The sequence below is a fragment of the Pongo abelii genome, chromosome 7, assembly GCF_028885655.2.
Source record: "Pongo abelii isolate AG06213 chromosome 7, NHGRI_mPonAbe1-v2.0_pri, whole genome shotgun sequence".
NCBI lineage: Eukaryota > Metazoa > Chordata > Mammalia > Primates > Hominidae > Pongo > Pongo abelii.
This window is the reverse complement of record NC_071992.2, coordinates 89,891,992-89,918,399: the sequence shown is the minus strand read 5'-3', so window position 1 is coordinate 89,918,399 and position 26,408 is coordinate 89,891,992. Positions and strand designations below refer to the sequence as shown.

The following is a 26,408-nucleotide window of genomic DNA, read 5'->3' as shown; positions in this document are numbered from 1 at the left end:
GATTCCCTTCTTACTATTTCTTATAACACCTGGGGATTCAGTAGTCTAATAATTTTATTCTCATATAAACAAACATGCTATAACCTCACTAACATTAAACAGGTTATCTACTTCTTTATGTTTATTTTCTTATAACACCTGGGGATTTTCCTGTCTTTTAATTTAATCTATGCTTTAAAATCAATCATTATATTTAATCTAATATTTTAAGGTGGTTTTTAGTCTGTTCACATTTGTTTATTCTACCGTGTGTCCAAAAGCCTCCTTGCTGTTTTTTTGTTTTTTGGTTTTTGGTTTTTGGTTTTTGGTTTTTGTTTTTGACATTCTATAGGCTTTCCTACTAACTGCTAGTTATAGTTAGTGAGAAACTTCCTCCCTCTCCAGCTGAGCCTTGTCCAGCCTTTGTATCATGTCTCATTTTTTTTCCACAACCAAATTTTATACCATGACATCTGAGGGATTCCCAGAATAAGACATAGGCTTTATTGTAGCTCAAACTCTGAGTCAAATCCTTTTACAGATCTCTTCTCCCTTGGTTAAATGTCATGAGTTCAACCATCATCAGTCAATAATAACCCCATATCCCAACAAGATGTCTATAAAATTGAAAGAACCACAGCAAAGACACCTAGAGAACTAATAACTTGGTAGAGTTTGGGGAGGAAGGAGAATGGATGGCAATTCCAGGGAAGCATGCAATGATGTCAACATTTCCACAGTAGATTAAGGGACATGGAACAAATTTCCCATCAGAAAAGGAGTTCCCAGCAATGACTATGAATGAGTGAGATGCAAAAATGCTTACTCTTTTTTTTAATGTGGTCAGTGCCTCACTCAGAGATAGATTTGTCACCTCATTATAGGCATCATTTATCCAAAGATCAACAAAGATCAAGCAACAACTAACCAGATATAATTCTTCATAGATTCTACTTTTAAATCTGAACAAAAAAAGTAGATAACCTGTTTAATTTTAACCAAATTATAACATGTTTGTTTATATAAGAATGGCATTATTTGACTACTCATAGGTAAGCTATTGTGAAGAGCATCACATCTGTATTCTTATCGTCAATCTACATGGAACATTAAAGCCTCTGGTAGAAAAAGTATAAGTGTATTCTTGACAAAGGAATAGTTACCACATAAGATGACCTTGTAGAACTCCCCCTTAAACCAATCTTTTGTGATCCTGTATTTAGTTCATAGTTCAGAGCCCTGGGAATTAGTACTGCAACTGGGGGGACAGGAGGTGGCTAAAAGAGGCAGGGTTTCTGAATTATGTACAGTGATCCTCATCCCTTGGAGCTTCTGTATTTGTGAATTCACTTACTTAAAAAATCTATTTGTGATCCCAAAATGGATACTCACAGCACTCTCATAGTCATTCACAGGTATACACAGAGTAGCGAAAAGTTTGAGTTGCCTGTTAAGCACATTCCTGGCTGAGGCTGAACAAGGCAATGCTCTGCCTTATTGTTTCAGCCCATACTGTGAACAAATGTCCTTTTTGTGGTGCATTTCATGCCACATTGTTTACATTTTTGTGCTTTATCTTGGTGATTTTACTGTTTAAAATGGCGCCCACGCTTAGTGCTGCAGTGCTTAGTGTTCCTAAGTGCAAGAGGCTGTGACATGCCTTACACAGAGATTATGTATGTTACCTAAAATTCATTTAGGCTTGAGTCCTACTGCTGTTGGCCGTGAGTTCAGTATTAATGAACCAACAATATGGTAGATCCAGAAAAAGGAAGCAGAAATTTGCCAATTTTTATGTAAGGCTGCCTTGGAAAATGCTAAGTTAGCATCTATAGTGTCTTATAAAGGTATAAAAACAGTGTGAAGGGGCTAAATTTGTGGATTCATGAGATGACAACAAACAACAACAACAAAGTGAAGTAGACAGTGTTATTTTGAAGCTGAAAGCCAAAGAAATTTATAGTCACATTTCCCAGGGTTAGAAAAGGTCAAACCTTTTTTAGCTAGTGCTAACTGCTCTGCATTTTCAACAGGTGATAAGGCATGAAAAATGCTAAATATGCAGGCAAGGCAAGTTCTGTACAGGAAAATTTTTAAAGTACCTGCTAAGTGTTATACAGGAAAGGAGTTATGTTGAAGAGCACATTTTCAACATTGATGAAACAGTTGGCTTGCTTTACAAGTATGTTGGCAAACATACCTGTATAATACAAATAGCCTCCGAAGCTCTTGGCTTTAAATCATTCAAAGACCATGAAATTAATTATTTGTAAGATGTATATACCAACAAAGTTGCCTTTAAACAGAAACACACATGAAACAAGATTATGTGTTGATAGACTGATAAAATATAACCAAAGGTTTGCAGGAACCTAACTCAGTATTTCCACTAGGAGCAATGATTTAGTATTTGCTAATTCCGCATTTACAGCAATTTTATAGAATACAACTACTGGGAATATTGAGAATGTTCTGTAATGCAGATATTTAATCTGAACTATCATAACCCAGGGGTAGAGAGAAAAGTTTTTGTAATAACAAATGGAAATAACGTATTTGAGTGTTACAATCAAATCTCAACACTTAACTACCAGGTAGCTGGAGACCATGCTATCTACTTGTTCAAAGCAATAAGACAATTTTCTAAGAGGAATTGGTCAGGTATTCAACTTGGCATCTGGTATCTGGCACTCCACTGTGTCTCATTCCAATAATATCATGTACTTAATAAGCTATTTAGACTATTTAATGACTGTATTTTATTTAGCTTTCTATCCTACTGGCTGTGGAATTTTATTTTACTTATATTCTTTATGTCTGTTTTTCATAATGAACTATAAGTTACTCCAGGGCAGGATCCATGTATTACCTATTTTAGTACCCATGATGCCTAACATACCATATTGTACATAGCAAATGTTAAACAATTTTTTTTTTAGATGAAGTCTCACTCTGTTGCCCAGGCTGGAGTGAAGTGGTGCCATCTCAGCTCACTGCAACCTCCACCTCCTGGGTTCAAGTGATTCTCCTGCCTCAGCCTCCCAAGTAGCTGGGATTATAGGAGCATGCCACCACACCTGGCTAATTTTTGTATTTTTAGTAGAGACAGGGTTTTGCCATGTTGGCCAGGCTGGTCTCGAACTCCTGACCTCAGATGATCCACCCGCCTCAGCCTCTCAAAGTGCTGGGATTACAGGTGTGACCCACTGCGCCCAGCCCAAACAAATTTTTGTTGAATGAAATTAATGAAGAAGAATAAAAATATAACCCATAATCTCAGGAAATAATAATAATTTTTTAAGTCATGGTCAAAGCTCACATTAAATTTCCTTGTAATTTCCCAGAAATGTAATTCAGAATGATGCTACTATATGCATTTTTAAAATTATTTTAGTTACATAAATAATACATGGATGCATAATTGTGGTGGAAAATCTGGACGTTAGAATAGTGTATAAACGTTAGAAATAGTGTATAGCCATCTGCCAACCTGCCGATCTCATACTATTCCCCTCCCTGAACATTTTTAGATAAATAGATGGCAAATATAACCAGAGCTAAGAGAATAGTATACAAATGAAACACGCACACACAGAGTGTTTTTGGATTTTTAAAAAAATATTTATGATGTGATCCAAATACTGATTTAGGAAGTATCAACTATCTGAAAATATAGTTTTATATTGAACCACATCCCACAAGATAACCCACATATGTATTCCTTCTATGCTGTCCACTCTGATGGCAATCTTTCCAAACTAAAATGTGTTTGATATTAATTTTTTTTCAATCAGTGAAGACATTACTACAACTATATTTACATGACCTTTGCATTCTCCATTTCCTATGAAAGTTCTGGGGAATTCATGAACCTGCCATCTCAGTGCACTCTAAAGTATTTGCTCCAAAGCAAATGTAATTTTATAGTTCAAGAAATCTCCAAGTTGAAATAAAAGGTAGATACTTATCACAACTCGGAAGCTGTCAATGGAGTGCATCCAGAGGTTAAAGAGGCTTACAAAAACCCTGGGGAACGTTCATATGGTAAGAATTCCAAATCACTGGCAAGCTGAAAGGAGCAGCTTATAGTTGATTTCACAACTTGGATGGATACAAAGCAGTAAAAAGATCATCTGAATTACAGAACTGATGCCAACAAAAGGAAGTCACCATTTTATTAAACACAAGAACCACACAGAAATAAGGAAACATCTCTTGATGACTTTACATCTGCTCAAGAAGTCAAGCACAACATCGATTGCTTATTAGTAACAGCAAAATAAATACACACTGCTCTAATTTCCATAAAGACATGTTTAAGAGCAACTGTTTGCCATTTTAATTTATTGATCCCCTCCCTTTAATGAATTTTAAAAACTTTATAACCTCAACACTTTTCTATTGCATTCATTATTATAAAGAAAAACAAAGAAACTTTAAACTAGGTCACTTGGCCTTTTATATTGTTTCCTCCTAGCTCAAAACATTTTCATCTCTTAATGGCCAACATCCTCTTAGATCAGAGTCAGGCTGAATGCGTGTAAGCCTCAAGATAATTTTCTGTGTGGTTTTAGCTTTCTTCCAGAAATTTAATGATTATATGCCCACTGTAGGAAGCTACTTTCAATCAATAATCCCTCTTTCTCATGAGTCTAAAGTGGAGTTATCTTGAAAATTGGTAGGTTTGAGAAATATTCACCATTTTTTGGCAATAATCTCTGTATACAAAGAAAAAAACCGTTAATGTGATTTTTTAACAAAGCCTATTGAGCACCAACTCTGTTATGAGAACATAGTAGATAAATAATATAAGCCCAAAGTAGGGAAGACAGTTCCTTCTACCAAAATGGCTTCTGATAGAGAGCTATAACTATACTGGGTGGCACTTAGTAAAATAAGTAATTTAGAGAATAAGAGCCACCAGGTATTTGGAAGACAGATCATGAAGAAATTACACTTTCAGGAATCCTTTTATAAAAAGGAAGAATTACATTTTGCCTTGAAAGAATATTAGAAATAAAATTTATGGAGATAAGTTGGGGTAAAGGCATTGGAAGCCTTGTGAGCCAGCATTTGGGGAAACAAGGATATCATGCACACAGGGAATGATGAACAGTATTCTTGCCAGAGAGGAGTTGGTGGAAAGAAGAGAAATGGAAATACGGTAGATGTAGGAAGAAGGAGGTTGTTTGAGGGCCTTGAATGTCAAGTGCCAGAAAACTACAAAAGATAGATGAGATAGATAGATAGATAGATAGATAGATACATACATACATACATACATACACACATACATAACAGATACATACATACATAACAGATACATACATACATAAATGACAGATAGATAGATAGATAGATAGATAGATAGATAGATAGATAATAGATAAAAGATTCACTTGGTCATTTATTCACTATACCCAACAAAATATTTTCAAATGTTTAGCAGGTTGGCTTTGTGTAGGTAAAGCTGTCTCGCTAGAATTGAATAAAATAGGAGAAAACTAAACAGGAAGGGCCAAAACAACAAGCAGAAAAACTATGTATGTAAGAAAAAACAAACAAAGACAAAAGTCTGAAGATTTCATTGTTTATGGCAGTGAACAAACAAATATTGATTCAGACTTAAGAATATGAGCACAAAATCTGAGCAGTCAGGTTGTGGGCTCATGAATCCAGGCCAAAGGAACGAAGGATTAGACTCTCTACAAGAATTTGAGCCCTGAATGATCAGGACATTAGGCCAAAAAGTGTGACAAGAGATCAGAATTGACGTATGAAGCATGAGTGGTGAGTAGTAAATAGCAGAAGGTGTTGTCACTGGTAGAGGGTCGTGACTGCAAGCTGTCCAGGTTCTTGGCATTTTGAACTAAGAATTGGACAAAACGCCCAACAAAGCAAGCAAAGAATGAAGCAACAAAAGATCGAAAGCAGGGATTTATTGAAAATGGAAGTATACTCCACAGTGTGGGAGCAGGCCCAAGCAACAGCTCAAGGGCAGGACACAGAATCTTCTTGGGTCGAAATACCTCCCATAAGTTTCCTATTGGCCACTTCACGCTCACTTTATGTAAATGAAGTTGTAGCCCACAATCAGTCTGATTAGTTGCAGAAAGCAGCCAACCAGAGGCTGAAGTGAGGTTACAGAGGTCACACTCCTGAGCAAACATCTGATTGGTTGCAAAAAGCAACCAATCAGAGGCTAGGGTGAAGTTACAAAGTTATACTTCTATACAAATAAAGATTCCACCCGCAATTAGTCCGATTTATTGCGGACAGCCAATTTCCCATCTGCGCGCAGAAAAGGTGGGGGATTTGCAAAGGGAGTAGCCTCTGGTCCTTTTGTTACTTAGGCGTGGAAAGTCAGGGTTTTCCTTTCAATTTAGTTCTAGGAAGTCAGCGTGAAACAGCCTTAGGTTCCCTGTCTGCAGACCCTATTCTCCTGCCTCAGTGTAAGTGCCTTTATGAGCAAAACTCCTACAGTAGCTCAGAAATAGTCCCGGAGGGCCCTATGCAGCCTCTGACAGTGGTCAGGCCTGAGCCTCCTCATATAGAAAATGAGGAACCCCTGGATGGGAGAAGAGGTTTAGCAAACAGAGAGCAAAGTGGTTTCCAACCCCAAACGTCCAGAAATCTGATGGAATTCTTTGCTATGAATCCAGATACTCTGATGTCATGCAGACACACTTACACTCAGAACAAATGTCAGCCATGGGACTCTTGGGCAATTGTCCTCTTGACAAAAATATTTCCCAGCCCCATTCTGAGACTCAAGTACACATTTCACAATCCCACTGCCTTCCCTGAGAAATGTACTCCCTTTACTCAGAGCTAAAGTTTCCCCATGTAATAGATCTACAAAGACTTCTAATTTGCTTAGCAAATTGCTACAAGGCTTTGCACAAATTTTTTCCCTACCCCATATTTACTGCCAAGAAAATATTTTTAATAATGTTGTAGATAAATTTTTTATGGCTCTTTCAAAATGACCAGGTAAAATATCACATTACAATAGTATTTTCAAAAATTATTTACCCACCACATAAAGATTCATAGATATTTTCAGAAAGAAAGAAAATGTCTTCAGTTAGTAGAGGAGTGTGTACTACTAAGTCTATTTTAAGTAAATGTGAGAATGCAATGGAAAAAGAAAGAGACCAAAGGAGTATTTTGGGAGTCAAGGGACTCAGGGACTGTGTTTCTAAAACTGGAAATGTTTCACAGATCAAGAAACTTTAATCTGCTTGTGGGTTTATGAACCTAGATATACATTTTAAGTTCCCTCTAACACACATTTTTCATAACTTCTGTCTCAGGGCACAGAAGTAGAGGATACTTTCAATTACTTAAAATTATAGCAAAGATATAATTAAATTTTTATGCTAGCATTTGCTTATTACTTATTTTAAACAGAAAATTAACTTTGTATCTAAAGAGCAAGACTATTGCCTATTGTGTTAAGTTTCTGTGTTGCACTAAGAGAGATGTTATAAACTTCATTCTGAACACAAGCGATGTGCTAAACTATCAATGTCCTTTTTCGATTTCACAAGCGCAATTTAGAGACAACATCAGTCCTTTGAGTCCTGGCCAAATAATTTTAAGTTCCCAGAATTTGAAAGGATCACCCGGAACTTTTAGTAAAATAAGTCAACAAAGTTATGTGTAAGGCCAGCACAACAAATAGGCTCACTTTATTGTGAATCTCATGAAGCAAAGAAAATATATTCTTTCTGTGAAACTTCACCATTGGGCTCAGGCAGCCTCACATTGTTGTTGCACAAGCACAACTGAGAAGCAGGGTATGAGAGAATATGGTGCCAACAGAAAGAGTGTGTGATACACGGAGCCCGGGGAGCACATGTCCTTCTAGTATCTGCAGAACTTTGGCCAAATCGCCTGCACTCACTGCACTACTGTCTCCTCATTTGGAAATGAGATATGAGGACTGTATACTTTCTAAGATCCTCTTCAGTTTTAAAACCCTATTAGACCATAAATCCTGCAAGTAAGCGACCAAACTTCAAGGGGCAGGCTCCATCTTGTCAACAAGACTTACTCAGAACTGAGAACAGCCTCTTACAATGGCCAGCTGAAAGGAGGACAGGAGAGAAGGAAGAACAGAAACATGTATCAAGTACCTTCTAAGTCTGTGGCCAAGAACTGGCTACACGTTCATTATAAACATTACATTGTGTTTCATCCTCACAACAACCTGTGTTTGTTGTATTTTGATTGTGATCTTATACCTACTTCAAGTTGGGTAAACTGGGCAGAGAGAGGCCAATAAATGACCTGAGACTACAGAGTAAAAAGCAAAATGTGATTTGAATGATGATACAAATGGCTTTATGGTCCTCTTTACTGTCCAGGCCACTGACAGATATGTTCAGCATTGTACATATGTAGCTCCAGGGTATTTCATTTGAGGGCTGAACTTACATAAACGCATACAATGGAAAGAATAAACTACAATGAGCTGAGAAAATAGATGTGATTTTCAGCTGTATGCTAAACTTTTGCTCTCTGTTGGATTCCCTCTGAAACCACAGTAAATCAATCATCTGGCATCCTTTGAAGGTCTTGCATGGGTCAGCAGGGGCTCCTGTTTCTGGCACACAATGAAGGGCTGCTCTGCAGTGGCCTCAGAGCTGCTGCTGTAGCTCTGGGTGTCACCGTGCCAGCACGGGTTCCCTTTATCTCTTTTGCAACTTTAGATATTCCAAAATCATACTCTGTTTCATAAGCTTTGACCTACAGTTGGGAGGAAAGAGGAGGAGGTGGAGATAACGACCTACAGGGCTTTGTTTTGAAATGCTCCCTGCAATTTGTCCTGAGCCAGATCTGATCTTGGATATCAGAAGATTCCAAATCTGATCTTGGAAATCTCAGAAATCATTACCATTTAGTGGATATTACAGCCTCCTCACAGTGTGTTTTATACATTTTTGGTGGGATTACAAACTCATTTGAGAATTATAGAAATACTACAAAATGCCCATATGTGTATAGTCTCAAAACTGTGCATATGTTAGATCAGTTTTAGCAGACTGATACCTTAACAGACCTAAGATATCACTAAAACAATCCTAGAAGTTGCTTTTGTTGCTGTTTACAAAGGTCACATTTAAGCCTAGAATTTTCTCCTTAACGTAAACATCTAACCCCAAGGGGCAAGCCACTGACCATTATCTCTCAGCCAGGACTCAAGCAAATAAATGTCTCCTAATTGGTCTCTGACTATGGTCTATTCTCCACAACAGCAACCAGAGTAGAATTTGTAAAACCTAAACCAGATAACATCCATCTTATGTGCACGGCTCTCTAAGGGCTTCCCAACATATTTAGAATAAAATCCAGACTCCCTACCCAAGCCTACAAGTCAGCCTTCACCCACCTCCTCAACCCCATTTCTGCCTCTTCTGCCCGTTCATCAGTGGCTTTCTTATGCATCCTTGAATGGGCTAAGTTTATTCGCTTCTTTAGATCTTTGTGACTGATGTCCCCTCTACCTATTCCGTCCTCCCCTGATAGTCACATGGCACAGTCCTTTACCTTATTCAGGTCTCTATATAAACTTCATCTACTCAGAGAGAGTTCTATATTGAAAATAACAGCATTCTTCCAAGCTGCCTTTCACTGGCTATCATCTTTTCCCAGCTTTATTTTTACCGAGCATTATATTACTTATTGTGTATATGTTAATAATATATACCCCTACAATAAAAGGTAAACTCTGTAAGGATAGGAATGTGTCTGTCTTGTTAATAAGTAATCCCCAGCACCCTAGTTTTTTACCCCACTTATTAAGTAAATGAATGGATATAAAAGGCATTTTTAACGTATGTTCAGCATAATATCTACCATGACCAACCCTAAATAAATATAGTCGTACCTTGGTATCCATGGGGATTGGTTCCAGGACCCCCCATAAAGAGCAAAATCCATAGATGTTCAAATTCTTTATATAAAATGGTGTAGTATTTGCTTATAACCTACACACATCCTCTTGTATACTTTGAATCATCTCTAGATTACTTATAATACATAATACTCTGTAGATGTCATGCAAATAGCTGTTATACTGTATTTTTTAATTTTTGCTATTTTTTGCTGTAGTGTTTTTCTTTATTAGGTTTTAATTTTCAATGTTTTCCATTCATGGTTGGTTGAAGCTACAGATGCAGAACTCATGGGCCTACTGTATTAACCTCCTTGGCATTCCTTTCCCTCTTTAAACCATGTAATTCAACTTTAAAAAAATTGTAACTACTTATTGCCAGCTAAACTGAACTCAGAATCAGTTACACTGAAAACATAAGTTTCCAAGTAATAGGAGTGATTGCAAAAAGAAAACTAATTTATGGGGTTCTACTTCTGTAATTATTCTTCTTCTGTATTGGCCCATATGCTTCTGAAAGGCAATAGAATGTGGAGTATGCCCAGAGTTAAAGTGACAAAAAAGACAGGACCCCCAGTAAGTCATTGGTTGTGATTATAAGTGAAGTCACTCTTGCTCAGCCCTTGAATTTCCAGGCCTTTCTTTTGAGGGTACAGCATCATATAGGGGTCTCCAACTTAATAAATACACTATGTCTTGTAGAATGATAGACACACCATCCTTTCAGAGAGTTTCCTGCATGCTGGCATTTAAATAGTCTAGAAGACTATTTAAGCATTCTTCAAGGCTGGTTGTCTCTAGGTAATGCAGTACCTCATATGATAAGTGGATCAATGGTCATAGGTCCACTCTGCACCCTCTTCACTATTAAAAATGGCTTCTTGTCGAATGCTATCCTGTGTGGAATTCCATGTCTGTGTATCCGACATTCCACAAGTTCCTAGGTAATAATGCTGGTTGAGGCTCCATAGGTAGGAAAGGCAAATCCATACCCAGAATAAGTTTCTATCCTTGCAATGACAAACTGCTGGCCCTTGCAAGAGGGAAGAGGCCCAATGTATTTGACTTCCACTGAGTATCTGGTTGGCCTTAAGTAATAGTGCCATATCTTGGGCTCAGTGTTGGTCCCTGTTGCTAACTTTCAGAGGCAGCCAGAGCAGACTTGGGAAGTGGAAGTCATATTGTTTGGTTCACATGTGGCATTTATCACTACCATCATAACAGCTCCATTCATATGTCTCTCATTCCAGTTCTGCAGTAGTCAATGACAGAGGCTGGATAATGTCAATTGGCTGAGTCATCTTGTCTGCTTGGTTCATCAGTGTCTCTTCTTTGGGGGAAACTTTCCAGTGGGAACTAATGGGTAGTCATAAGTTCCCACATTGTGTGCCATTTCTATTTCCCCATTCACGTATTTGTACACCAGACCTCCTTTTCCTTTTCAGGCACCTGAGCAGAGGGCCTGGCCACTGGCCACCACCCAAGATCCTGTATATATTCTCACCTGTATTTCAATAAAAATTATTTAAGTAAACAAATATATAGATTACAGACCCCTCATTTTTAGTTTTCATAAAAATTGCTTCAACAGTTAATCCATACATATATTCATGTAAACTCATGTGAGTTTATCTACAGGCAGAATCCTAAAAGTGAATTTACTGATCAATATGAAGTTTGAAATTCCAAAATTAAATATTAAGTTGCCTTCCAAAACAGTTATGCCAATATCTACTCCTACCCACACACTAACATTGAATATTATCAATCATCTTAACTTTTTGCTTATCTTACAGGCAAAAACTGAAGTCCTGCTGCTTATAGGTATACAATATACTTTGATGATCACTAGGATATTTTCATATGTCTATTCGAAATTCATATTGCTTCATCTGTCAACTCCATGTTCAATGTCTGTGTGCATTTACGTACTACGTTCTTTTTCTCGTGAACAGTAGAAACTCTTTCCATATTAGGAATATTTACCTTTTGTCTCATGAGAAAACCTGGTTTGTAATACTTAAGTTGTTATAGCAAAGAGAAAATTTAGCTTTTTGTCGCAGTGGCAGAAGGGTATGTGGCTGGATCCTGTAAAAGTAGTATCAAATTATTAAGGAAATGTAAAAGGTAACATTGGAAGGTAAGGAAAAGTGGTTTAGGAATAAATTGTAGCCTTATTTTATTTTGTTTGGGACTACAACCTTATCTTCTAGGAGTTGGTTGCCACTTGATTCCTGCAGTAATATTGAAAGGACATCTAGCAAAAGCTTTAAAAGGCAGGGGGTGTATATTAGGCTTCAACAATTACTCAGCTCATCTTCATCTATTGCTCGATAGCCAGTAACAGATAAGTAAAAGTTATTCACATTTTCTATCTTTTGGTTATTCTTCCACCATTTTCCCAAAGTTTCTCACTAATTATTTCTTTTCCTATAGTCACTCTACCATAACTATTAGTTTTACATGTATACATTTACAACCATAGAGCACAAAAATATTTCAAAAAGTGCTGAAGATCAAAAGAATTTAATTTAATGACACTATGATTCTATTTGATGGAGGTAAGAGGAAGCTGACAATATCTTTATGTTTTCCTACCCCTTCTGCTTTTCAGATTCAGTGCGTAGCAAATCTCCCTTAAGTAACAGGGTTTTTTAATGTGTTCAAGAGACTGGAATGACTATTTTAAGGTCTAATTTTTTATTTTCTATCATGTTCCTTCCAACACTTACAATCTCAAACACAAAGCCTTCAAATGTCTGACTTGATTTTCTATTTTTCATCTTGATTTTTTTATCATATAGAAGAAATACCCATTAGACTCATCATAGAAATATTTATTGTTGTTAGCCATGATTCACAGATTCTATGATAGACATCATTTCACATGTTAATCTCTCTGAAATTAAACAGGAGAAGGTCTTACAGCTGATAGCATGTCATAGTTTAAATGGCAGTGTTATTTATTTATTGTTAATGTTACATAAAATAGCAGTGCACATTACAACTAATACGTCTTAAATTTGATGAGATTCAATAATAGCACACTTTATAAAACCATTGAACTTTTGTTCAAGTTCAGCCTTTCCTGTCTAACTTTTGCTCTAGTGATTCGATTTTTGGCACTAAAACAGAAACTTTGAGTCTCTCTAGCAATCAAATCAGAGGAGCTTAGCTGTTGAAGTTTCTTTGTGGGGCTGTAAAATGCCTGCCTGAAATGTGTGAACAATTACAGTGATGTGATTGTTGGAGCCAGTTATTCATTTGCGACTTGGGAAAGTATTATTAAAGTAATGATAATATTTTTCCCCTTAATACTTAGAGGTCTTTAATCCAAATAATCCCTTGAATGTTTTACAGACTCTACAGATTAGAATTACATCTGCTCCTAATGAAACCCATTTACTTTCAGGGAAAAGCCTGGTGACTATTTGTGATAACCAAAGGCAATGCTGTATAGTAAGAATGAGTATGAAATAAGAGTTCATTCTGAGCCATGCAATAAGGAAAACTGGGAAGGAAGTATATGTTTGTTATTAGAACTTCACCAGGACAGCATGGCAGACTTTGAATCTTAACTACTAACTCTGACTTTTTGCAAAAGTGAGCCCTCTGCTTTGAATACTCCGTATTTTCTTCTTTTTATTTTACCTCTTTTGCCTGTTAATTACTAGCATTTGTCTCAGTTTTACTATTATTTCTGCTGCGCAACCTCTCTCAATATACCCAAATAGGTCGGGTGCACCCAATTTAACACTACCTGGCCCCTATACTTAATCCTTAGCATGTTGAATTACAATTGTGTGTATAGTCGTCTATGTTCCCCACTAGACTACGTGCTTTTTGAAGACAAGGAAGATCATGCACCATTGTATATCAATTGTTCAGCACAGAACTGACCCACATCGATGCTAAATGACTAGTTTTTGAATGAGTGAATAAATTTATGATTAGCCATCTGGTCTAAAATTACTTTCAGAAAACAAAGAAGCAAACAAACCCACAACTAATTATTCCGACAATCTCAGATTCCTGAAGCTATAGCCACGTAAGTGAAGCCAAGGAAAGAAGACCAAATCAGCTTGTGACGTATCTCAATCTAAGCTCAGTGATCTTACCTCAGGGACAGAAAGTAACTGACTGCCTCAATTCACTCTCAAGTGTTTTTCAAACCTTGAGCAAATGTTTGGTTTTTTAATGACCTTCACAAATAAACAGTAATTACCTTGCCCAAGTATGATGTGCACTGTTTTATCTGCTATTTATTCTGCTACAAAGCTCATCCCAAGGAAAATCCTATAAAGACAACTTTCCATTGCCTATGCCCTTGCCTAGTACTGTAAGTGAGAGTATGTAGGTATAGCAGATATAGAAGAAGCAGCCAAGCCATTTGGTTGGCACTTTACGTAGGCATGACTGTGAAAAAGTTCATCCTACGTGCACAATGAACTCCAGGTACAACAAAGGCAAGATGCCATAAGCTGAACAACATGGAAATGTACACAAAGTCCTTAATAAAACCACAGAGAAAAGCCAACAAGTGTCACCACACCCAAGAATCATGACAAGAAAATAATCCAAACACACCCCAGAGCTCTTTCACTTATTGTTTTGATTTTAGTATTTTCTCCTTTTCTCTTGGTTTAAAGGATTCTTGATTTCAGTAGCTAACCAAGTCAGTAGGTGCATAATAACTGCTAAACTAGAAAAAAATATGCAAGTAGGTCTGTTTTATATTAAAAGAAAAAACCTAACACATTAACATCCTTTGTTGTGATGGTGGTTCTCAAACCAACATTTAAAAATTGTTCACATTGTGGGAAAGCAAAACAATGGTAACTTATGTCACAGGAGATCTGAACATGGTCTTCTTGGTTATCTTACACTGCTAAGAATGTAACCTTATTCAGTACTTTTTAAATCTCTGAGCCAATTAAATAATAATTTATTTATATTTTACTGAAACAAATATGTAATACACAATTAGTTAATGTGCAATCATGGGAATAGGTGTAATAAGGGATCCATGTAAATCCACCTTCCAGACCCTGCTTTAGTGCTTTCCTTGTGAGATTTCCTCAATCACTATAATCATGACTAGTTAGCTGATTATCACAGAATAATTAAATCTTGCAAACAGTACAAGAATATGCTTACAGAAATCTTTATTCTTGTGTATGTAGAGCAGATTTTAACTTAAAATTTAAGTGAGTGTGTGTGTGCGTGTGTGTGTGTGTGTGTGTGTGTCCAAGATTTGGATACGGACAATACTGTATTCTAAACAAAATGTGTAAAACTTGGTATCACAGTTTTCAACAGACATCATGTGTCTCTTCTTCCCTTGGTACTCAGGTTGAATTTGTCTGTACAGACGGGATTTTTTCCCAACGACCAAGAAACAAGCTGATGTAATGTTCATTTTCAATTCATACTTGGCATTGGAAAGATAACAAAGTGAAAGCCAGTTTCTTCCAAAAACTAATAAAAATATGAGTTGTGCCAAATACCCCTAAAATATATTGGGCAGCCCATGGACAGTCACTTAGTGCAATAAACATAGGGCAGATGTCTGTGCCTGCTCCTCAACAAGACTCTGTATCTACACGAAGTATATTTTGCATGAAATCCAGAAGTTCTCAACACATGCCATATAATCCACCAAAGCCATGCCATATAACGCCCACATATCCTGTCCCTCGTCCATAATTGAAGGCAGGAGATGCTCCGCAGTTCATTCTAAACCATCTTAGTACAAGGATGCTTTTGAGAATCAACCCTGTTCTATATAACAACACAAGTTACTCCAAGTTAATCTGATTTACTTTGTGTGACACTTTCCCACTCCAGACATGTTTAAATTAAAACTATTAGATGGAAATCTTAAAACTGTATGTTTTTTAGACCTCTCTTGGAAAGGAGAGATTTCAAGAATCTGAGGAAAGGGAACTTTTTGAGAACTCTTACCAATCGCTTGGTACTTACACAAGTAGATATTTAGAAACAATGTTTTAGATCTCAAAATAATGAAAATAAAATAAGTGGCAATCACACCAAGTCTACTTTTGGTTTTAACAATAGTGAGCAAGCTTTTGATGCACACAAGGAAAGCATGTACTCTCTTTTAGAGTCTGTTTTTCAAAACAAATTGTGGTCATGGTTTTATACATTGCTTATGACTATCAAGATTAATTCTTTTTTTCTTTTGAGATGGAGTCTCACCCTGTCGCCCAGGCTGGAGTGCAATGGCGTGATTTTGGCTCACTGCAACCTCCGCCTCCCGGGTTCAAGCATTTCTCCTGCCTCAGCCTCCCGAGTAGCTGGGATTACAGGTGCCCACCACCACACCTGGCTAATTTTTTGTATCTTTAGTAGAGACAGGGTTTCACCATGTTGGCCAGACTGGTCTCAAACTCCTGACCTCATGATCCGCCCGCCTCAGCCTCCCAAAGTGTATCAAGATTAATTCTATATGTGAAGTTAGACAGTAGCTGCCTGTTTTTTTCCCACTCCTCATAAGAGCCCCAAAAGTCTCCCATGATAACAGCGAGTACTACTTACCTCGACTCTGAGTTAAACTAGCATTCCTGATAAATTAGACTACAAAGGCCGGTATATTATCTAGAGAAAAGCAATTAAAATGCACTTTGTTCAGTGTAGGGCTATCAGAGACAGCAGCAGGAGAACCTTCAATGACCTTCCGGGCTTTAGCATAAAAAATGTTTACCAGATTAGTAAATTCAAATGTGGGAACCCTGGGATGATCAAGTAAATTTAAGAGGCATACGGACTTAAGGGGAGCAGGAGATAGCCCAGCATCCATTAGGTCAGGAAAATATTACAACATCAGAATTCCAGTGCCTGGCATCTATGAGAAGCACCTGAGTTGAGGAGGTTCTAACTCTGTCAAGTAGCCACCCTGTTGCCATTATTCATTCCAAGTCAACATGGCAAGGAAAGAGTGTGGGACCAATCTCCCATTTTATACGTGGTGAACCCAATACTAGTTCTCTGAGAATCATACAAGGTTGCAGGTTACAGAAAGGAAGAGCAGGAACGAGCCCACATGACTCCTAGACGCTAAGCTAGTGAGTCTGTCCTCCATCCTTCTTTATACTGCTATCAGCTAACTGTGAACACAGGACAAAATTCCCATGGGCATGTAATGAATGTGATAGGACAGTGCAGCTCTGCAGCCACAGGTAGGAAAATTACTGTTTGCAAATTCATATGCCAATGTGCTTGTTTTATTGTGTTACTTTTTAATACCTTTTTTTCTCTACTCTCTGGAGTTTGAGCAAGCTTCTCCATTCTATATTCTTCTATTCTTCTTTTGTTCTTGCACCAGGGGATTTAATACGGACTTACCATAAAAGTTATCTACACAAGAACTCAGAACATGATCTGGGTAGTATTCTCACGGGCAGACAGGCATACCTCAGTGAGGCATGCATTTTCTCATCTGGAGCTATGGTTTTAGTGCTTACCAGCAGAATTAGGAAGGCCAGGACAATACAAATGCCAGGTAAAGTTGGAGGAAAAAAAAGTCCATAATACAGTGTTGAGATGGTGGGCATGATGCTAGAATTCTGAATCCATTTTTGTTTTAATTTGGGGTCTTGACAGCTTGACTAATCAAAATAAAGAATAATGAAGACACTTTGAAGGCAAGAACTCACAAAGGCAGAAATTGAGAAACTGACCTATTAGAACCAGAAATGTCAGCGTGGGGGTTGGGAGTATCTGAAATCCACATCTTTTTACAAATTAAATTCTACAGCATAGTTAGAAAAGTTGTCAAAATAACAAATGCAACATGTTCAAAGGAGTTAATCTATATCATCATATCAATAGAGAATAGGCTATGTCATTTTTTTCTGTGACAGCACTTTTTATGGTGCTATTCTCTCTGAAAAGCAAATTTAATGGGTGCCTAATTTCTCCCATTTAATTCAGATTTCTGTGTATGAATCCCTCTGGCAAAGCAGAATCAGAAACACCATAGCAGGAGGCACTTAGAGGTCCACAGGTATCATTTTAAATTACCTTAAGTTCCTTCTGGATGGTCTGTGCTGTTATCTCCTGAAAAACATTGCCAGTAGAAGGAAAGCATTAAGCAGATGTCATATTCTGCACTTTTTTTTTTTTTTAGTTTCTGCCTTTAATACTATTGCTAAATCATGTCTTTTCCATAAATATGAAAAACAACAAATTTGTTTTACTTCACAGTTTACTAGACAATTTTGAGGATGATAATAACTTTTGAAATGAAACAAGGCCATCGTTTTGATTAAACATGAACAGATTTAAACACAAACAGGCATAATTAAAACAATGAATGAGAACAGACTGTAAAGAACACAAATTCATCAAAATTTAATTGCTGGATGATAAAATATTCCTGAAAGTTTAAATGCTGGGGAGCCTTAGAATCAACAGGATGCTAAATGCAAAATGCTAGTCTGTTGAACTTCCAAAAAAAAGAAAAATCTTGCTTTAAATTTTTGTCTAGAAATAAGATTTCTCATGAGCCAAATTCAGGATGATAGTCTTCCTGAACATTATGCAGAAATTAGGCTGATCTGACCCCAGTTTTGACTTACATGAAGAACTGTAAGTGTACTTTACCTTCACAACAAACAAACTCTCCTAGCAACAGTATCCTGAAATGGCTGAGCACATTCTTGACTTGTCCGCATATGACTTTTACTTAGAGAAATGTGCAAGATGGCCAACTAAAAATTACAATAATAAAAAAGCATATTTTCCTGGAGCCTGAGCATAGAGCCAGATGCCCACCTTACATCTTTAATACACCTTCTAAGGTGGATATTGCCCGTCCCTACCTTCCTCATGGAAAAAAAAAAAAAAATAGGGATGAAGCCTATTCCCTAAGGCACAGGGCTAGGAAAGAGTAGAAATAGTGAAACACCAGCCAAATTCAGGTCTGTCTGACTCCAAAGCCTCGGCTCTTTCCATCATGCACTATCACCTATTAGGCAGCCTATACAAGGAGGAAGGTGTTTATGTGTTGTAATCTTTACCAGCCGTCCCATTCCTGGTGGATTTCATCAATTTGGTTTGCCAAAAATCATCACTGATAAATGCTGTGTATTCGAAGAAGAATGATGGTTAAGAGTGAAATGACTATCATATAAGAATCTGCTGATAGAATTAGAGAGGAGATGACTTGAGTGCGGGATGAAAGAATGTGAGATTCCAGAGTGATAATTATCATCAAATATTTGGAGGTCTGTCATGTAAAACACAGGCAAAACATTTTCTTCATGAGCCCAAATAGTTTGGCTAAAACCAATGCATGACTGCAGAGAGACAGGGTCATTTATTTCTATCATGAAATTCAAGAGCTGAAATTCATTACCCTGATGAAGAAGAGAGTTCCCCATCAGGTGTTAACACACAAGCTGGACAACCTCTCAGCAAATGAGTTAGACTAGAGAAAGATCTCCAGAGCATGAAGTTAAGAGCATGGTCAGTTGGCCAGTGTTGAATTTCTACCTTTGCTACATACTAGCCGTGTAATCTTGGGCAAGATGCTTAACCCTCAGAAATCTCCCTTCCTTCCACTATAATATGATGGTAACAATGGTAATTAATCCACAAAAGTTCTGGTGAAAATTAAATGAGATAACCATTGACCAGCATGAATTCTTAACAAATGCTAATTATCACTGTTGTTATGGTCGTAATTAAGATATTGAAATAAATGTAAATTCCATCCCAATCTCAAGAGCCTGTAAGTCTATAAACATTAAAAGTAGAGACTTGTATATCAAAGAAATCCTGTAGATATAAAAATAACCCAAAAATATTTCTATAAAAAAGAGAAAGCGAGGTTATATCAGAAGAGACATTTTATTATGGATAATGTAGAAATAGGTTTAAAAAACAATAGTCAGTGATATTTTCTGCCAAGAATGATTTCTACAAAAATACATAGTCATAAATATATTTCAGGTAAGCTGGAAATCAATATGATGTTAATTTTCATTAATTCTCAAATCTGTATTTGTAAAGTTTTTTTAAATATAGAACCTATTATAATATATGATTTCTGAAAATGTAGAAATATTTTAGGAACAATTACTTAAATAAAATGCAAGAGCCTTCTGCAGAGGCTGCTCCATTTCTCCTACTATCTATTCTTCCTCTTTCTTTCATAAACATACAGCCTTAATTTTTTTGAGGGGGTGGAAGGGACAGGGCCTTACTCTGTCTGTCGCCCAGGCTGGAGTGCAGTGGCACGATCATGGCTCACTGCAGCCACAACCTCCCAAGATCAAGCGATCCTCCCAAGTAGCTGGGACTACAGGTGCATGACCACATGTCCAGCTAATTTTTTAATTTTGTAGAAACGGGGTCTTGCTATGTTGCCCAGGGTTTTCTTGAACTCCTGGGCTCAAGCAGTCCTCCTGCCTCATCCTCTTAAAATGCTGGGATTAGAGGCATGAGCCACTATGCCTGTCCGATGCTCTGATTTTTACCACTGCATAACCATCTGGAATATGGTAGGTAGTCTCCAAAGATAGTCCCCTACAATTCCTCCCCTTCATGTTTGTCTGTGTCACTATTCCCATTAAGAAGTGAAGTCTAATTCCCTCCCCTAAAATCTGGGCTGCAGTAGTGATTTGTGACTTGCTCTGATCAAAATACATGGCAGAGATGACACTATGCCAGTTCTAGGCCTCACCCTTCAAAGGCCTGGCAGCTTTCCTTTCACCCTCTTGGAATGCAGCTTTCAGGCTGTAAGAAGGCTATTCTTCTGGAGAAAGAGGCCTCATAGAGAGTCCCTGACAGATGAAAGCCATGTGGAGAGAGAAACTTCGTGGATGAGAACCAAGCTAAAAGCACCAAAACCTCCAACAGATAAGAGGCCTTTTGTCCCTTCTAGTCTAGCCCAACTGGCAGGTAAAAGCAGCTGCACCATTGACCAAGTCAGTACCATATGGGACTGAAAAACTGCCCGGTTGACTCATAAAAACATGAGCAAATAAATCATTCTTATTTGAGCACATTAAGTCTTGCAGTCATTTGTCATGCAGCAATAGATAAGTGAAACACAGAATAAAAACTACTTTATATAGCTTTCCTTGCAGCTAGGAGTGGTCATATGACAAAGAGTGGCCAAAGAAATGAAGTGCTCATCTTCTGGGGCTACCTTTCCCTTCCTGCATCCCCCAGCCCATCCACTGGAACACAGGTGTCAGGGTAAGTCATCTCACTCCATCCAGGCAAGAGCTACTAACATCGGGATAGCAGAGCACAAAGGCACAGCCCTAGACTGTTCAACAGAGTCCTCTCTTAACTAAGCCACCTTGTATTTGGTCTCTACTTGATATGGTTTGGCACTGTGTCCTCACCCAAATCTCTTATTGAATTGTAATCCCACATGTCAAAGCAGAGACCTTGTGGGAGATGACTGGATCATGGGATCAGTTTCCTCCAGGTTGTTCTCATGATAGCGAGTAAGTTCTCATAAGACCTGATGGTTTAAAAGTGTTTGGCAGTTCTCTCCTCACTCTCTCTCTCTCCTACCACCATGTAAGGTGTGCCTTGCTTTCCGCCATGATTGTAAAAGGCTTGTGGAACTGTGAGTCAATTAAACATATATATGTGTACATGTATATACATACACAAACACACACCCAAATTACCCAGGCTCAGGTAGCTCTTTATAGCAGTATGAAAATGGACTAATATACTACTATTCAAGCCAAGGCTCTAGCATAACATGTACATTTTGTTCCAAAAGTGGAATATTTCTACAAAAGTGAATACTCAAGCATTGGATTAGCAATCAGGTAGAAAACAACCACGGCACAAGTAATGCAAGCTGAAAAGCTAGAGATAATTGTGTATTTATGGCAGATCATTTGACAAATATGTCACTTGTGATTCCATGGTACATTTACCATATATTAACAAAACTTACAGTTGAAAAAAACAATTAAGAAAATTTAGAATCTTGCTATGCATTGACTACATATTACCACTTCAACAAAGTGTCACAAGAGAGATAGACCTGGGCTAGATGTAATCAGTCTACAAGCAGATATTGCAGGGAACACAGATCTGCTGAGAGAGACTCACTTTGTTGGGGCCTGAATCAGAAATCTAAGTTGACTGAGAGTTCAGTAATTTGAAACATCATGGGGTTAAAAGAAATAATAATAAAAACGATTTCTACACTCACAAATGTCAGAAAATGTAAGAAGGGGCACTGAAGGCTGGGCACGGTGGCTCACGCCTGTAATCCCAACACTTTGGGAGGCCGAGGTGGGGGATCATGAGGCCAGGAGATCAAGACCTTCCTGGCCAACATGGTGAAAACCCGTCTCTATTAAAAATACAAAACAAATTAGCCGGGCGTGGCGACACGCACGTGTAGTCCCAGCTACTCGGGAGGCTGAGGCAAGGGGAATTGCTTGAACCTGTGAGGTGGAGTCTGCAGTGAGCCGAGATCATGCCACTGCACTCCAGCCTGGCGACAGAGCAAGACTCCATCTCAAAAAAAAAAAAAGAAAAAAAAAGAAGCAGCACTGAAGAAGCAGTCTTCGAAGAAATTCTGACTGCATTGTGAAGTTTTTCTCAAGCACCTCCTGCTAAGGCTGTCTGACAGATGAGGAGAACCAGCCCAGAGACCAAAAGGAGGTGAAGAATATGACTTTAACACATAAGTCTATTTTATTTTATTTTTCTTGATGACCTCCAAGTAGTTACTATTACATGGAGGGCGCCTAGAGCCAAATAAATAAAAGATCAGTGATTTCAGACTTAAAACTGATATCTAGAAGCCATAATTGGCTGTGCTTGCTAACACCTGATACCGGTCAGAAGGAAAAGTCTGGAAGTCGGTTTGGCTTTTATGGGATTGTAATGCCTAAAGCAACACCCAGACCTCCAACCTGTCCGGGCGACCAGCAAACCAGGGAGGGAAGGCCACTGCTAGGGCAGGAAGTCTGCTTCACTCCTGCCAGCAAGATTGGATAATCGCTGCAGACCAGTGCTTGCTATGCAATCTCCATTATTCCCTTTTGTTGCAGTTATTCAGTTCATCATTACCATTTAATATTGAGTATTTGGTGGATGTTGGAGGGGATGCAGATGACTTGTATTTTAATTTGTGGGTCATTGTCCCATAAATTGCTGGAGTCACCCTGAACATAGCAGATGGGATGGAGCAGCACTCAAAATTCCAGGATTTTGAACCTGAAGCAATTGGATGGGTTTCTCCTCTCTTGAGGAATAGGTGAGTATTTTCTATGTGCACAGAAAAAAAAAGGATGTACAAGGATATTTGTCTGACTCATAGGAAGACCGTGACAAATTCTAGTTGTCAATTTTCTCATCATAATAAACCTCCTAATTTTTAGCCAAACTCCTGACACTCAGCAAGAAAGACTACATTTCTGCAATGGGCTGGTTGTGTCCCTCCAAAATTAATACGTTAAAATTCAGACCCCCAAAGTGATGGTATTAGGAGATGGGGCCTTTGAGAAGTAATTAGATCATAAGGGTGGATCCCTCATGAATAGGATTAGTGCCCTAATTAAAGTGACCCCAGAGAGCTCCATCACTTCTTCCACCATGTAAAGATACAACAAGAAGTTGACAGTTGCAACCCAGAAGAGAGTCCTCACCATTACCCATCCTTGCTGACACCCTGATCTTGGACTTGCAGCCTCCAGAACTATGTCTGTGGTACTTTGTTATAGCAGCCCAAACTGACTAACACAATTTCCCAGCTTCCTTTGTTCCTAGGTGTGCCCTCGGGGACTAAGTTCTGCACATCAGTTTGTGAGTACAGCTGATACGTGCAACTTCTGGTTTATTCCTTTAAAAGGAAGAAGTATGCCCTCTCCTTTTCTTTCCTCCTACTCACTGGCTGGACAAAAACAAAGTGGTGAGCCATCTCAAACCATACAGATGAGGAAAATTGCCTAGAGATTGGAGGAGCAACAAGACATAAGAGCCTGACCCCCGACACACACAACTGCCATATGAGCCCTGGGCTGCTTACGTTGAGATGAGAATATAACAGAAAAGGTCCCTGTCATCTGGTCTAAACTGCTGTTTTGAGCCATTCTTACCAAAATCTGTGTCCTTACTAATACGTTTCCTTAAATTTGTGTCATCATAGATTATTAATTGAGTTCATGCTGACACATTATAAAAATGATCATATTAAAAGATAGTTTTAAAGTTAAATGTCTCCATTGCCCCAACAATTCCAATAAATACAAAACCTGTTGTAGTAATATGCAATATAGTTTAAAATACAGTAATCAACATAACATCGTACCAATAACATATATTGCTACCCTTAACAAAAATGTTTACCTTAAACATGTTTATAATAGAAAACCATACTAAGAAGCAGTAAACATTTTAAGATGATATATTTATAAGACACTTTTAAATATTATCAAACTGTAAAAATAATCATGAATGTCATTGGCATGCAGTGCATTTTTATTTTTGTAATTTAAGAATAATCACTTTAAATAAAATAAAATAGTTTAGCATTACTTTTTTTTTTTTTTTTTTTTTTGAGACAGGGTCTCACTCTGCCATCCAGACTAGAGTGCAGTGGTGTGATTGTAGCTCATTCCCACCTTGAACTCTTGGGCTCAGGCAATCCTCCTGCCCCAGCCTCCTGAATAGCAGACATTACCATGCCTTACTATATTTTTTTAATTTTTTTGTAGAGATAGGGTTTTGCCATCTTGCCTAGGCTGGTCTTGAATTCCTGGCATTATGGGATCCTCCCACCTCAACCTCCCAAAATGCTGGGATTACAGGCAAGAACCGCAACACCGGGCTACCATTACTTTTAATTATCTCTCAAATATTAGGTTGATGGAAACTTAATTGTGATTTTTGCCATTTAAAGTAACAGCAAAAGCACTGTTTACAATAGCAAAGACATGGAACCAACCCAAATGCCCATCAGTGAGGGACTGGATAAAGAAAATGTGGTACATATATACCATGGAATACTATGCAGCCTTAAAAAATAATGAGTTCATGTCCTTTGCAGGGACATGGATGAAGCTGGAAACCATCATCCTCAGCAAGCTAACACAGGAACAGAAAACCAAACACCACATGTTCTCACTCATAAGTGGGAGGTGAACAATAAGAACATATGGACGCAGGGAGGGAAACAACAAGGAGGGGTCTTTCAGGGGGTGGGGGGTGAGGGGAGGGAAAGCATTAGGACAAATACCTAACGCATGCGGGACATAAAGCCTAGATGACGGGTTGATAGGTGCAGCAGACCACCATGGCACATGTATACCTAGTGTAACAAACCTGAACATGTATCCTGGAACTTAAAGTACAATTTAAAAACTTAAATTAAATTAAAAAAATAAAGAATGCATATGCTTGAGAAAGTTATTTTCTTTCACCTGTATATAAATAGTAATAGAATAAATAATATTCATAGCCAGTATATATATAAAAAAAGAAAGCAGTGGCAAAAACTGCAATTACGTTTGCACCAACCTAATAAAATAATCCAAAATAAGTTCTTACAAGATAAAGCATGCACGCACGTATCCACATATCCACGTATAGAGGCACAACACAATGATTTACCCATCATAAAATAATCATCTAAATTCACCCCAAATATGGATTCATTCTTTTTTTTTTTTTTTTTTTTTGAGATGGAGTCTTGTTCTGTTGCCTGGGCTGGAGTACAGTGGCATGATCTTGGCTCACTGCAACCTCCACCTCCCAGGTTCAAGCAATTCTCCTGCTCCTGCCTCAGCCTCCTGAGTAACTGGGATTACAGGTGTGCACCACCACGCCCAGCTAATTTTTGTATTTTCAGTAGAGATGGGTTTCACCATGTTGGTCAGGCTGATCTCACACTCCTGACCTCGTGATTCACCCACCTCAGCCTCCCAAAGTGCTGGAATTACAGGCATGAGCCACTGTGCCCGGCCCTGGATTCATTCTTTACACTGGAATAATATTCTATTAAAGGCCCAGCTGTAGACATACAGCTATATGACTATATGACTATATGTCTATACAGACATAGAGCTATATATTTAAAGCTTGCTTTCAAGCCAACTTCTGTTTCATGATGTTAACCAGTTGTAGCAGATGCAGGGGATACTCTTCACCATTCTGGGAACCCTCAGAACTGCCTACTACAAGCACCCATTTCTCCCTACCTTAGAGATTTCTCTGGGCTGCATGGCCCAGAGATAAGTGCGAGAGGAGACTACACCAGCTTCCTCACTGTTCGGGTGGCACTCATCCAAGGTGTGTTGTACACTAGTGGGAGTGGTCTCCCGGTTGTCCATAGCAGTAATCAACTTAATAACCTAGTCTCTGTTGGTCTCGCTTCCCCATCCTCCTACCAGAGCTTTCTGGGATCTTCTTTGCAAATGACCATTTGCATTTGATTCTTTCATTCAGGGTCTATTTCTGGAGGGACGTAGGCTAAGACAGCAGCATTTAGAAATTCCTTAGAGGTGAAAAATTAATTTTG

At 38.1% G+C, this 26,408-nt stretch overlaps 1 protein-coding gene across 4 annotated transcripts in view; it reads right to left on the bottom strand.

Moving 5' to 3' along the window:
• The window catches only part of GDAP1 (ganglioside induced differentiation associated protein 1), a 454,780-nt gene that overhangs the window by 33,706 nt on the left and 394,666 nt on the right, over nucleotides 1–26,408 (bottom strand). For 3 of the 4 annotated variants that reach the window (XR_008527651.2, XM_054560887.2, XM_054560888.2), the window contains exon 7: nucleotides 17,924–17,959. The exons of the other annotated variant lie outside the window; for it this stretch is intronic. Coding sequence is in view for 2 of the 3 variants with exons in the window: in XM_054560887.2 (XP_054416862.1) it covers nucleotides 17,924–17,959 (36 nt within the window). In the remaining variant the exon portion in view is untranslated. The remainder of the gene's footprint in view (nucleotides 1–17,923; nucleotides 17,960–26,408) is intronic. 4 annotated transcript variants of the gene reach the window in all.